The 14,339-nt window shown below is 37.6% G+C and overlaps 1 protein-coding gene across 3 annotated transcripts in view; it reads right to left on the bottom strand.

Moving 5' to 3' along the window:
- LOC115219043 (protein DGCR6) overlaps window positions 1–14,015 on the bottom strand; it is a 40,575-nt gene extending 26,560 nt beyond the window's left edge. The window contains exons 1-2 of one of the 3 annotated variants that reach the window (XM_036502300.1): window positions 10,535–10,636; window positions 9,073–9,243 (exon numbers count right to left, since the gene is read on the bottom strand). In XM_036502300.1, the coding sequence (XP_036358193.1) occupies window positions 9,073–9,136 (64 nt within the window). In that variant the 5' untranslated portion in view covers window positions 9,137–9,243; window positions 10,535–10,636. Of the gene's footprint in view, window positions 1–9,072; window positions 9,244–10,534; window positions 10,642–13,972 lie in introns of those variants that run through there. The other 2 variants (XM_036502302.1, XM_036502306.1) reach the window with 2 other exon arrangements.
- Window positions 14,016–14,339: the final 324 nt, after the last annotated feature.

Genomic DNA, 14,339 nt, shown 5'->3' with positions numbered 1-14,339 from the left:
CCCTGAAAGGATGAAAGTCAAAGTTGAGCTCAGTGAAATTTGAACTCAGAACATAGCGGCAGACAAAATACCGCTAAGCATTTGACCTGGTGTGCTAATGATCCTGCCCGCTTGCCACCTTAATAATAATAATAATAATAATAATAATAATAATAATAATAATAGTAATAATAATAATAATAATAATAATGCTTTCTAATTGATGTATCAATACTGGCTGATGACAACGTGTCTCTAAAAGAAATGGAGAAACTCTCAAAATACAAAGACCTGGAAATAGAGGTAACTAGAATGTGGAATCTGAAAACAGAAACAATTCCTATCATAGTAGGTGCATTAGGCTTGATAAAAAAATATTCAGACAAATACATAACAAAAACACCAGGACTTACAAACACATATAACATACAGAAAATTGCACTACTAGGCACTGCACACATCCTACGCAGAACACTTTCCATACAATAACCATCAGAGCATCACAACAAATCACAGCACATACCCAAGGCACACAGAGCTGCGCTCGGTAGTGAAGTGAAAGCACGCTATAAAAATAAAGCTACTGAATAATAATAATAATAATAATAATAATAATAATAATAATAAATGATGATGATGATATAATCACTCATGTCAATTTTGATGCATGTGTGTTTGAAGGAAAAGATTATAAAAAAGAAGGTTTAAAAATAAAAGAAACTGCAAAGCTTTTATTTGCAAGGATGTATGAATGCAATTTGAGTTCTGGGATGGATTTTGCTTTGAAGTCACAATGAGGACAATGATGATTTTGATTTTATCTGGAATTGGACAAATGTGCCTGTTGATTACAGGATATAATTCTTTTATTTTCCTGTTTCTTCAACTCAAGTTGTATGGTTTGCTTAGCATGAAAATTTCAATGTCAGCAGGAAGAACATAAGAAGATATAGAATGCCAGTAAGTTGATATTCTAGGAAGGATTAGGTGAAGTGGTTAATAGAAAACCTAGGAAAGAAGATATAATAGAGGAGGAAAGGATGGTATATCAGGTGACCCTGGATGAAGGTACTTAATTAACAAGAGTAGAAGCCAATGTAGTCATCACAGAATAGACAGAGATGTTTGTATGCGTAGCAGCATCACTGCTCCAAATGTTAGAGCATTATTTCATCATGGTTCTCATTTGAACTTTGCAGGAAATAAAACAATTACAAAAAGTCAAATACTGAATCATTTTACGAATTAGTTTTATTTCTCCAAAGAGAAAATTTAGTCACCTACCTAATAAATATCTACTAAATAGAAAACAGTGCGTGTCTTGATGCTTACTACAAAAAAGTCTGTGAAAGATACATTTTGCTAACTGATAATCATTAATAAATCATTATCATTGAGCTCAGTTGTATATTAATGGATTGGTATGTTGGTATTTTGAAAATACCTCACAGACTGACAACTTTGCCTTGCACAGTTACTGGCTGCCATTTGGCGAGGCATAGCACCCATACATCCACCCTGCTAAGGATACAGTGAGATCATGGAACTGCAGCTTGGCAGATTGTGAAGAGATAGAGCTCAACTGAGCCAATGGTGCTTCTTATACTGATGCTGAGAAGAGGAATCCTTAGAAGATCAATGATTAGGATCACCAAGCTCTATCAAGAGAGTAACTGCAACACATTCATAGGGGTGTGTCCATGGTTGTGTACTCAGGTACTGAAAGATTCACTATGACTCAAGCTTTCAATTCAAATTCATAATAATGGAATTGGATGGTGACAGAGAATCATAGAAATCCATGAGAGCAGTGACAAAAAAAGTACAATAATTGATTGGCACTGTTATATAAAATTTTAATTAAAATTAAATGATTGTTATATAATAATATAATTTCTCCAAAAAGTTCTTGGAGGTATTCTATTCTGCTTAGAAAAACACTGAAATATAACCAGCAATTAAGCAATGCATGTTCAAGTGAAAGAGTGTTATAATACATTAGAGCTATGAAAACAAAAGTTCCCTCTTTCTTTCCAAGGTGATGAGAGCTTGGCTAAAGAGAAAAGTGTCTTTCCTCAATCTTTTCAACCTTGTCTACCACACAACCTCTTTCGCCAAAACTGCTAGACAGAGGAATACCACCTGCCCTGCCTTGTCAAAGGTCCTCACAGTGAATTCAGCTGATAGTCGAATTTGTCCTACACATGATTAACAGCCTTTTGACATAACTCCATAAGTAGGCAATACTCAAGCACTGTACAAGTTCATGCAGAACAGCTTTGTTGCTCTGCATGCATCTCAGATAGTCCTGCCTAGCAGCACTTCTATGCTTGTAGAGTGCCAGGAGGTGAATCATGCTGAAACAACATGCCTGGTATTCTGATGAAGTTGTTTGGAGCTTCATCTGTTTTTACACAGACAGTATAAAGAGAAATTTGGTTCTCTGACACAAAATGTTGCAGTGAATCCCATTCACATTCTAATGTACGGGAATGTGTTAAAAATGTACCACTTATTTTGATCTTGACAGCTTCATTTGATTATATTAAATTAATTTCAGCTCAGTAAGCCTCTACACATATTAGCAAATGTTCTGCTTGCAATTTTTCTCTATAAGAACAGCAGTTCCTGTTGAGCTTTGAATAACTGTGGTGCCACCTATTACTGAGTAGGTAAAATCATACCAAAACATCATCAATTAACATTTGTTCTCCATGCTACCATGGGATAGACAATTTGACAGGAGCTGGCCACATATCATCATCATTATCATCATCCTTTAACATCCATTTTCTATGCTGGCATGGCTTGGATGGTTTGACCAGAGCTGGTAAGCTGCACAAAGTTCCACTCTGATTTGGCTTGGTTTCTATGGCTGGATGCCCTTCCTAATGCTAACCACTTTACCATGTGTGCTGCATGCTTTAATGTGCCATTGGCATGAGTGCTTTTTACAAGGCACCAGCACAAGACTCTTGCAGGCTAATCCTCTTCATCAGGGATGCAGCCTTCACACCTCTGCTGCGGAGGATGGGTCTTTTTGATGACAGCAAGGTACTAGGTAATTTGATCCTTTGTTATCTTATCTGAAAGGTTCAGCATTTTGAGGTCATCCTTCAGTACTTCATCCTATGTCGTTCTGGGTCTCCTTGTTCCACAAGTTACATCCACTTTGAGTTAATGGCACTTCTTTATAGAGCTGTCAGCATCCATCTGCATCACATGACCAAACCAGAACAGTCTTCTATCTTGCACACTGCATCTAATTCCTCTTATGCTTAACTTCTCTCTCAATATACTAACACTCTGTAGCATGCGTACACATACATTGCACATCCAGCGGAGCATATTATATTTATACACACACACACACACAGACATATACTGTATATATACAGGTAGCATGTGTTACACTCTCCTTGTCTTGACATGGCATGATAATTGTAAACAAATGTCTCCATCATGCAAGCACTGTCCTTCATTTCCAATCTTTCATGAAAATGTGTCATATCACAGGGAAATATTACCTTATTTGGAAACAACTGCCTGATGGCGACAGGAAGGGCATACAATCATAGAAAATTTGCCTTAACAAAATTCCATCTGACCCATGCAAGTATGGAAAAGTGGATGTTAAAACAATGATGATGATGATAAGTAGACTTTTTAGTTTTATTACCATTAATCTATAATATAAATTGGACATGGGTGATCGTTGTATTCTTTCTTGTCTTGAGGTTCACAACCAAACAGCTGGGTGGATTCGCATGAAAAATGGCACACATGTGGAGATGGGTGCATAGATTGGAATGCGGTTTGTATTTTGTTCCTAGCCCCCATAGTTATCGAGAAAATCGATTAAAACGTTCTAATGGAATTTCCCCAGACTACATACAAATTCGTTCTTCAGAATTCCTGAAGCTGTTTTCTGACAGGGGTTGAGGAGTCAGGAAATTTTCATACAGCTGGAGGCTCCAATTGAAACAGGGGACCCGAAATGATAGGGTTGAGAAACACTGTTATAAATTATGCCTAACCAAAAACGATCACAGCCACATCATCTAAACAGACCGGGTGAAACCGGGCTTAGCTGTTAGTACTTATATAAATTAGAAATTCTATGATGACAATAATAAATAAATAATATATAAAATTCTCAAGTGTAAAAATTATAATCATAAAAAAACAACAGGAAACATTTGTTGGCTTGGATGAAAGAAAGAAGAATTTGATAGTTAAATGATGTAATGATTTGACAAAAACAGACATGAAAATAATGTTGAGTTTATTTGTGACTATATCCATACTGAAAGAATAAAACTGTTATTTAAGATATATAGCCAACAGTTTTGATGCAGCAGGTCAAAAACACAATCGCAATAAAAAAGCCAAAAATAATAATAATTGACATTATATCAAATTTTGTACAGTTATAAAGATATTATGTAAAGGCAAATATAGAAAGCTAGTTGCTCAGATAATATATCTGAATAGCTTGTAAAATACTTTGAGTTGATAACATTTAATGTTAGCAATTAAAATGAGGTAAAAGTTGCATTTGGATGCTTGATTAAGTGCCATTTGGTGGTGGTGGTGGTGGTGGGGGGGCAACCAAAACCATCTTATCAATGATTGTGGAATCAGATATAAAGGTCACTTGATATTCATGATCTGTTGAGTCTGACCATATGAACAACATTTTCTAGGAGGAAAAAAACAAAAACAAAAAATGACGAAATGTTTTTCTTCACCAAGTTATTTTTTTTAAGGATAAAATCTAACTGGAACAACTATGCATGGTCATAGTTGCCCTATGTCAATTTAAGGTTCAATAGGAGATGAATCAGGTAATGATATGAGACTTGTAGAAGACTAGTAGGATGTCTAATAATAAAATATGGGACTGGTTGGTGGCTGAAGGTCAATAGGTTTACATTCTGAGCACAAGTTTTCCAAATTTCTTGCTAGTTCAAGCTACATGTTTATTTTGAATTTAGTAATGATACATCAAACACCCACTCACAATATATGCAAACACATAGACCATTAAAGGTGCTTCTATGAGGCCACTGAAGCTACAGGAAATAAATCATACCCTACCATCTTAAACAAAGAAAAGATATATTAGATAATACAGACTTAGACGTACTCCAAAAACATAGGGTGATCACCAGTGAAATGTCTTTGATCATAAATCTTTTAATCAGATTTGATCTTGGGATAAATGAGACACAACCATTCTATATAGTTTAAGATTTGAAATCTGATTGAAAAAGAATCCCTGTTATAGTATGATTGCCAAAGTAGAGGCATTTTTGAAAAACCAATCTAGATGCATATCTTGAACTGGACAACTTTCTAGGAGTAATGTGATTAATAACAAAATTGGAGTGATTTGACCATAACACATCAGTTAGAGCAATAAAACATAAGCAAGCAAAGATATCAATGTGTTTTCTATCTTCTATAATTTTAAGAAATTAAATAATAATTTCCCAGAATTTCCTTTTTCTATTGTTTTTTATTCAAATTTTATTCAATTTTTATTCAATAGTTAACCAGGTGATACACGAAGGAGTCATACACAATGACTGGTGTAGCAGCATACTAGTCAACTGCTACAAAGGTAAAGGAGACGCTCTAGATACAAATAATTACAGAGGTATCAAGCTGTTGGATCAGGTAATGAAGGTTACAGAGAGGGTCATAGCCCAACTGATTAGGGAGAGAGTCAACTTGGATGAGATGCAGTTTGGTTTCATGCCAGGGAAAAGCACCACTGATGCCATATTTCTGGTGAGACAGCTGCAGGAGAAATACCTAGCCAAAGATAAGCCCCTGTACCTGGCTTTCGTTGACATGGAGAAAGCCTTTGACAGGTTCCCCCGATCCCTTATCTGGTGGTCAATGAGGAAACTAGGAATAGATGAATGGCTGGTGAGGGCTGTGCAAGCCATGTACAGGGATGCCGTAAGTAAGGTTAGGGTTGGCAACATGTACACAGAAGAATTCAAAGTAGAGGTTGGGGTCCACCAGGGTTCAGTACTCAGCCCCCTCCTATTTATCATAGTCCTCCAGGCAATTACGGAGGAATTCAAGATAGGTTGCCCCTGGGAGCTCCTCTATGCTGACGACCTTGCTCTAATTGCTGAATCACTATCAGAACTGGAGGAGAAGTTCCAGGTGTGGAAGGAGGGATTAGAATCGAGGGGCCTTAGAGTCAACCTAGCTAAAACCAAAGTACTAATAAGTAGGAAGGTAGACAAACCACAAATGTCTTCAGAAAGATGGCCCTGCTCGATATGTAGAAAAGGTGTAGGTAGAAACTCTATAAGATGTACCCAGTGTAAGCTATGGATACATAAGAGGTGCAGCAATGTCAAAGGAAGGCTAACTGGGAAGATAGTTTTTGTATGTGGCAGATGCTCAGGAGCAATAAACTCTGAAAATCTGCAGAGAACAACTTCCGTCACTTTCCAGGGGGAAAAACTATAAGTAGTTGATAGCTTCCGTTATCTAGGGGACCAAGTCAGTAGTTGGGGTGGGTGCGCTGAAAGTGTAACTGCTAGAGTAAGAATAGCCTGGGCAAAGTTTAGGGAACTCTTACCTCTGCTGGTGACTAAAGGCCTCTCGCTCAGAGTAAAAGGCAGACTGTATGATGCATGTGTATGAACAGCCATGCTACATGGCAGTGAAACATGGGCCGTGACTGCTGAGGACATGCGTAAGCTCGCGAGGAATGAAGCCAGTATGCTCTGATGGATGTGTAATGTCAGTGTGCATACTCAACAGAGCTTTAGTACCTTGAGAGAAATGTTGGACCTAAGAAGCATCAGTTGTGGTGTGCAAGAGAGACGATTGCGCTGGTATGGTCATGTGGCGAGAATGAATGAAGATAGGTGTGTGAAAAAGTGCCAATCCCTAGCAGTTGAGGGAACCCGTGGAAGAGGTAGACCCAGGAAAACCTGGGACGAGGTGGTGAAGCATAACCTTCGAACTTTAGGCCTCACTGAGGAAATGACCAGCGACCGAGACCTTTGGAAATATGCTGTGCGTGAGAGGACCAGGCAGGACAAGTAAGTCCAGCCCACTTATGCATGCCTTTCTTCTCTTGGACACACAAAGACCTGTTGAGGCAAGCGAAGTCGATATCGAACCTCATCCAACAACAGGCACCCATGCCAACCCCCCTTGCTTGCGAAGACCTGTTGGGGCAAGTGAAATTGGAATCGGAATCGAAATTGAACCAATCCTATGACTGGCACCCGGCAGATGCCAGGACCCCTGGACTGGTGGTACGTAAAAAGCACTATCCAAATCGTGGCCAATGGCAGCGCCGCCTCGACTGGCTTCCGTGCCGGTGGCACGTAAAATGCACCAATCCGACCGTGGCCGTTGCCAGCCTCGCCTGGCACCTGTGCAGATGGCACGTAAAAAGCACCCACTACACTCACGGAGTGGTTGGCGTTAGGAAGGGCATCAAGCTGTAGAAACATTGCCAGATAAGACTGGAGCCTGGTGCAGCCTTCTGGCTTCCCAGATTGCCGGTCGAACCGTCCAACCCATGCTAGCATGGAGAACGGACGTTAAACGATGATGATGATGATGATGTTTTTTATTCAATATTCATACTAAGCTCACTTTGATAGGATTCTCAATTATTTACATTATCTACAATTGACGGATATTTGTCCTCATCTTGTTTATTGTTAACACAACATTTTGGCTGATATACCCTCCAGAATTCATCAGGTGTCTTGGGGAAATTTTCCCCCAAGACACCTGAAGGCTGGAGGATATATCAGCCGAAACATTGTGTTAACAAGATGAGGACAGATATCTGTCAATTGTAAATAATGTACATAATTCCTCATCTCTTAAATATAGAACTGCAAGATTCTCAATATCTTGAAACTATGATACATCTATTATGGAAGACAATAAGCAGTTAGCTAGAGTACCATAAGCATGGAGAAAAGACACAAAGCAGAAGGAGAGGTCAAGTGACAAAAGAATATCAGACCTCTATATCTTACATGTCTCCAGGATAGATCAGACAAATCAGCACTGAAGAGGATGAAAAACAATAGTGTACCAAAAAATCAAATTGTAACAGACAGTCAGCCAATCAGTATGATGGCTGGAGCATACAACGCACTTCATGCAAAGAAGGTAAAGTTTAATATTTTTTTACCCTAAATTGGGGTTAAATTTTAAGGTCAGTATAATAAAATTCAAACTGACAAGACTGATTCCCCAACCAGTTGGTACAGTGATAAATGCTTACTGGTAGCATGTCTCATTATAGCACTATATCTGACAGAGCTAAAAGCACTTTTTTGCATAATTACTTTTGGTAACAAATTCTGGTGAATTAATTTGTATGCTGTATGGATGGTAGCCTCACAACATAATGGAGCACCAATTCCTGATCATGTGGAAAGCAAAAATTAGGAGTGGCTAAATGACAGTAAATGTTTCCAATAGTAAATAGGTAGATATTATTGTTAGTTTTGGAAGGCGGCGAGCTGACAGAAACATTAGCATGCCGGGTGAAAGACTTAGCAGTATTTCACCTGCTTTTGTTCTGAGTTCAAATTCTGCCAAGGTCAACTTTGCCTTTCATCCTTTCAGGGTCGATAAATTAAGTACAAGTTGTGTACTTGGGTCGATCAAATCGACAGGCCCCCTCCTCATAAATGTTGGGCCTTGTGCCTAGAGTAGAAAAGATCCTTGTTAGTTTTGGTTAAGGTTCAAATTGGGTGAAAATGAATTTGTTGAGATCTGGGAGAATGCCTTTAAAGACCGTATTGATAAATATAGTGACAACAAATGAAATTGTTTGTCATTTTACTCCATATTGGAAGATAAGCTTTGGTATGCAGGAGGTGCAAACTGTTAGCACAGGATCAAGAACCATCTGCGAATGAAAGAATTGTATCACAAACTTTCTTGACACTGACTGATGAAATCTGGATTACAGAAATGGATTCAGTATTAGGCAAGAGAAGACTGGAGAAGCTGAAAATAATTCCAAAGAGTGCCTATTTGAGGGACAGAAAAAGAAAAAAATCAGTACTGCACCTTTCATACTGAATTCCTGTAGTTTGCTAGTGATGGTTAATTTGATACTTATGTACTTTATATCAGAAGGCATGGCTGCAGGAGCAATGGTAGTTGAATTGTTGAAGGCTATTCATTGAAAATTTGGATTTGAATTATGTTTGTCATAGACAATGCATTATTGAATTTGTCTTGTAGAACCTAAGGATAAATTGCTACCATGCCCCAGAGTTGATAGCATCATTGAGTGCCTTGACAAATAAGTTGGCTAAAAATTCAAAAGACGAAGAGCCAGCTTGAATTTTTTGGAGGACTGTCTGGTGTTCAGTTTTGCTTTGATCAATAAATGAGAAAGTCGTCAACCAATAGACTGTCCTCAGAAGCAGAATAAATGTTAAGATAACTTAGAATTGAGCCTATCTTTATTTTTTTAGAGTCAAAGGTATTATATAATAGAGCAAGGGAAAACCCTGGCAGTTACAATATTCATAACCTACCTTAGCCAAAGTTTTAGATAAAGCAGTTATAAAGTTTATTACAATTCAGAGTAAATATACAATATCAGATCGTTTCACAGTTTTCACTGATATGGAAGTGAACTTTGGAATGCTAAGGGAGCTAGCAAACTGATAATCTTTATCTCGTTTTACATTTTCGTACTAAAGGGAAACAACAGCGTGTGTTGTGATAATCAACGTCCACAAACAATTTTAAGGATTATTCAATTGCCTATATAGTTCTACTTTTGTGAAGGAAAACGGTGTTTTGTGTTTGGGATTAATAAAAATAGCGCGGCTTGGCTTTCGAAATAGTTTGGGTTGGGAAACCAGCAAATTTCGGGAAGACGGGGGAATTAGTTAACGATTTATCGAGAACAATATTTGCAATCGTTAAGGGGCTTATTCTTCAATGCAGCAGGTTTTGGTAACTATAACTTGGGGGGTTTTTTGTGTTAAAAACGTTATAATCAATACAATAAAGTATGGTTAAAAAGATAAAGGAAGCAACAGTTTTTTACCTTATTTCTTTTCACTGAATTTGTAACCTTAAAATATTTTTATTAGCTGTTCATGCGAAGTTCATCAGTAATCGTATCTTTGCGACACGAATCTTTGAGAAACACAACCTTAGATTTCGGTTTGAACTTTAAATATAGATTTTGTTGTATCTAAGAAATTTAAAACAGTAATATTTCAGATATCTCTTCAAGGATAGCTATTTTGTATAATGGAAATATATTTTTAAATTTTCCGAATGTATAAACTATCTCATTGCCTTTGTGCTTTAAAAAATGTTTATAACTAAAACTTAAGTTGACATATCATAACGAAAACAAAACAAAATATTTTAGTGAAGAAATGCTAAAGAATAAAATCTATTTTTATATGAAAACATTTGATTTTAATTAAGTCTTGATTTCTTTTCTAATCCATTTATATTAAATGTATTCTAGGGAGAAACTTTTTTCACAAGAATATATTTAAATACCTACCAAAATAGGTGATCAAAATGTTTGGATTTAATATTTCACCTTCGTTAATGAAGGCATGGCATAGAAGTCACTTCCGTTTCCGGTAATACTGTCAAACCAATGTTTTTAATTTCTAAAGTAAACATTCGGATTGTTATTAAAACGGTTGTCTGATTCTTAGGTACCTAAAACACACCTGGAACATTCCTCGCTTTACTTTTTTTCTTTCATTCAGTACTTTGCAAATCCCATTTGCGTGTGTGTCTGTCTTTTTTTTATTTAGAGAGAGTGTTATGTTTACTTATTTGCGGGTGAGTGTTCTACAAACGTCTGTTTGTGTTTCTTTTATGACTGTTTGGTGTAAGAGAACATTGAATACCTTTGATATGGAAGCCTGCTCACATACACACGATATTTCAAGTCATTATAAGAATATGAATTTATCTTTGCACCAGTTCTCTCTGCGAGAGATCGCTGGCATAACTACAGTTTGTTGCTCCTCCGCCCTATCGACATTTTTAAAATTCAATTTTGCAGGGATATGTTTTTAAAGATACAGATTACAATTACGTTAATAACGTTGAACGTATAGTTTACTTAATGTTGATGTTCCAACAGAAATCTGGAAAAAGAAATTTATGATGTAATGTGAAACTTAATGGAAAATAGTGATAACAAAGCTCAGGGTGGGAGTGAAAAACTACACAAAATTCACTTTTCTGTTAATTTTTTTCCTAAGTTTATCAGCATAATAACAATTTACATCTTAAAAAACGTGTTTCCGAAAGATTTAAATTTAAAAGATATGCTTTTTTGACGATATTATGAGGAAACGAAGTTATGGGCACCAAACTGTAGTTAAACCACAATTGTAAAGCATAACTTCAATACCAGGTAAAATATATAAATAATTAAAATAGTTGCAGCCTAGAAAACTAGTGATGCTCTGTATCGACAAATACTAACAACGAAACGTTCACAAAACACGGTAAATTTAGTAAATGTTTCGGACAGTTATAAACTATTTTCACGTTAGAAATAAATACATAAAATGAAGTCAGGTTTCTCTGTCACAGCAACTCATACTCTCATCAAATTTCTTCAACTAAATAAGATGTTATTATATTAACAAAATATTCTATTTTTATGACCTAAACTGCAAATTTTATATTGGCGGTGGGGCACAATGAGGAATATTTACTGCATTTTTGCCTTTATGAAAAGGTATACTTTTTACGAATGTTCACTACCTTACAAAAACTATATTAGCTAAGTAAACAACATTCTCTAAATGTATTAAAAACACTATAACATATTTAGAACACTATTTCAGAAAATTATTTCCTTTCTCTTTGAAACGAATTTAGCTAGAGCAAAATGACTAAGACAAGGTAAGATAAATTTGCCTCTTCAATTCCCTAGAATTACGTTTGAAAAAAAACCCATACACATCAATATACATCTTTAGGCACCAGAAAGATCAGACTTGGAGAAAGCCTTTGACAGGGTCCCCCGATCCCTAATCTGGTGGGCGATGCAGAAACTGGGGGTTGACGAATGGTTGATAAGGGTTGTACAGGCCCCATACAGAGAGGCCATTAGTAAGGTTAGGATTGGCAATGAGTATAGTGAAGAATTCCAGGTAGAAGTAGGGGTCCACCAATGTTCAGCCCTCAGCCTCCTCTTATTCAACATAGTCCTCCAGGCAATAACAAAGGAATTCAAGATGCGTTGCTCCTCAAGCAGAATCACTTCCAGAACTAGAAAAAAATTTTGGGTGTAGAAGCAAGATTTAGAATCAAAAGGCCTTAGAGTCAATGTAGCAAAGACCAAAGTTCTAGTAAGTAGGAAGGCGAACACATCACATACCCACTCAGGTAGGTGGCCCTGCTAGATCTGTAGAAAAGGTGTAGGTAGAAACTTGATAAGATGTACTCAGTGTAAACTATGGACATATAAGAGGTGTAGCAACATCAAAGGAAGATTAACTGAGAAGATAGCTTTTGTGTGCGGCAGATGTACAGGGGCAATAGACACCACATGCTCAGAAAACAGATTCCATCACACTCCAGGAAGAGAAACTAGAAGTAGTCGATAGCTTCCGCTACCTAGGTGACCAAGTTAGTAGTGGGGATGGATACTCAGAGAGTGTTACCACTAGAATAAGAATAACCTGGGTAAAGTTTAGAAAGCTTCTACCCTTACTGTCAACAAAGGGCCTCTTGCTCAGAGTGAAAGGTAGATTGTACGATGCATGTGTGCGAACTGCCATGCTTCACAGCAGTGAAACATGGGCCATGACTGCGGAGGACATGCGTAGGCTCAAAAGAAATGAAACTAACATGATCCGCTGGAAGTGTAATGTCAGTGTGCACACACAACAGAGTGTAAGTGCCCTGAGAGAAATATTGGACATAAGAAGCATAGGATGTGGCATGCAAGAGAGATGTTTGCGCTGGTGTGGTCATGTACTATGGATGGATGAGGAGAGATGTGTGAAGAAGTGTCACTCCCATACAGTTGAAGGAATCCGGAGTAGAGGTAGACCCAGGAAGACATGGGCTGAGGTGGTCAAGCATGACCTTCGAACGTTGGGCCTCACAGAGGCAATGACAAAAGACCGAGACCTCTAGAGATATGCTGTGACCGCGAAGACCTGGCAAATAAAGTGAGTTCACGGCTGTATCCTACACTAGTTTTCCATAACCTGCCCCAGCCCAATTAAAAGTACCTTGGATCGTAGGGCGACCTGCTGTGCTTGAGGAGACCTATTGAGTCAAGTACATCAACATCAAAATGAAAATCAAATGGAAATTGTAGTTGTGATATCCAAGCCGGTGGCATGTAAAAAGCACCATCTGAACATAGCTGATGCCAGCACCACCTTGCCTGGCTTTCGTGCCAGTGGCATGTAAAAAGCACCAACCAATCATGGCCGTTGTCAGCCTCCTCTGACCCCTGTGCTGGTGACGTAAAAATCACCCACTACACTCTTGGAGTGGTTGGCATTATAAGGGCATCCAGCTGTAGAAACACTGCCAGATCAGACTGGAGCCTAGTGCAGCCTCTTGGCCTCCCAGACCCTGGTCGAACCGTCCAACGTATGCTAGCTTGGAAAATGGATGTTAAACGATGATGATGATGTGGGGAAATATTGACTTGCAATCCAACAGAGAAAAGAATTTTAATTGTTGAACACCAAAAATTATCCAGATATTTTATTAACAACCTCAATTGCAATTGAGTCAAAATTGAGGAAAAATTTCTTGAAAAAAAGTACTTGTCACCTGACTGTTTGAAACTCTTTCAATTTCCAACAACAACAGCTATGCTGACCAATTTTTACTCCTAAAGATGATGCAACAATACAAAATGATGATGCAATACATGCAATGTAATGATTTCAAACAGGCAGGGAGAAAATGAGAAATGAGAAATTACTAGTTTTGCTCTACTTACCAATTTTACCCATCCAATCCCTACTCATAGCTCTTAAGATATTTGTAGTGTTTGAAAATTCTGTAACAGAACAGTCACCTGAGAGGTCATGGACAGGAAGTCAGAAATGCTATTGACAACAAGGCAACACAAAGAGACGGCAATCATCAGTGAAGATGGAACAATCATTATGTATGTATGTATGGATGGATGGATTAAGAAAGAGTGAGGTATTTAAAAAAATCACTGAGGTTAATTACTTGGGGACACTATCTGCATTAAAAATAATAGTTAGGTTAGCATTAGCATATTTAATGAGAACACTTCAGTATACTGCAACTGGCTTATCTCTACTGGTTATAGTCCTATATGTCCACATCAGTGGAAG

Source organism: Octopus sinensis, linkage group LG1, assembly GCF_006345805.1.
Source record: "Octopus sinensis linkage group LG1, ASM634580v1, whole genome shotgun sequence".
Lineage (NCBI taxonomy): Eukaryota > Metazoa > Mollusca > Cephalopoda > Octopoda > Octopodidae > Octopus > Octopus sinensis.
This window is presented reverse-complemented; position numbering and strand designations above follow the sequence as displayed.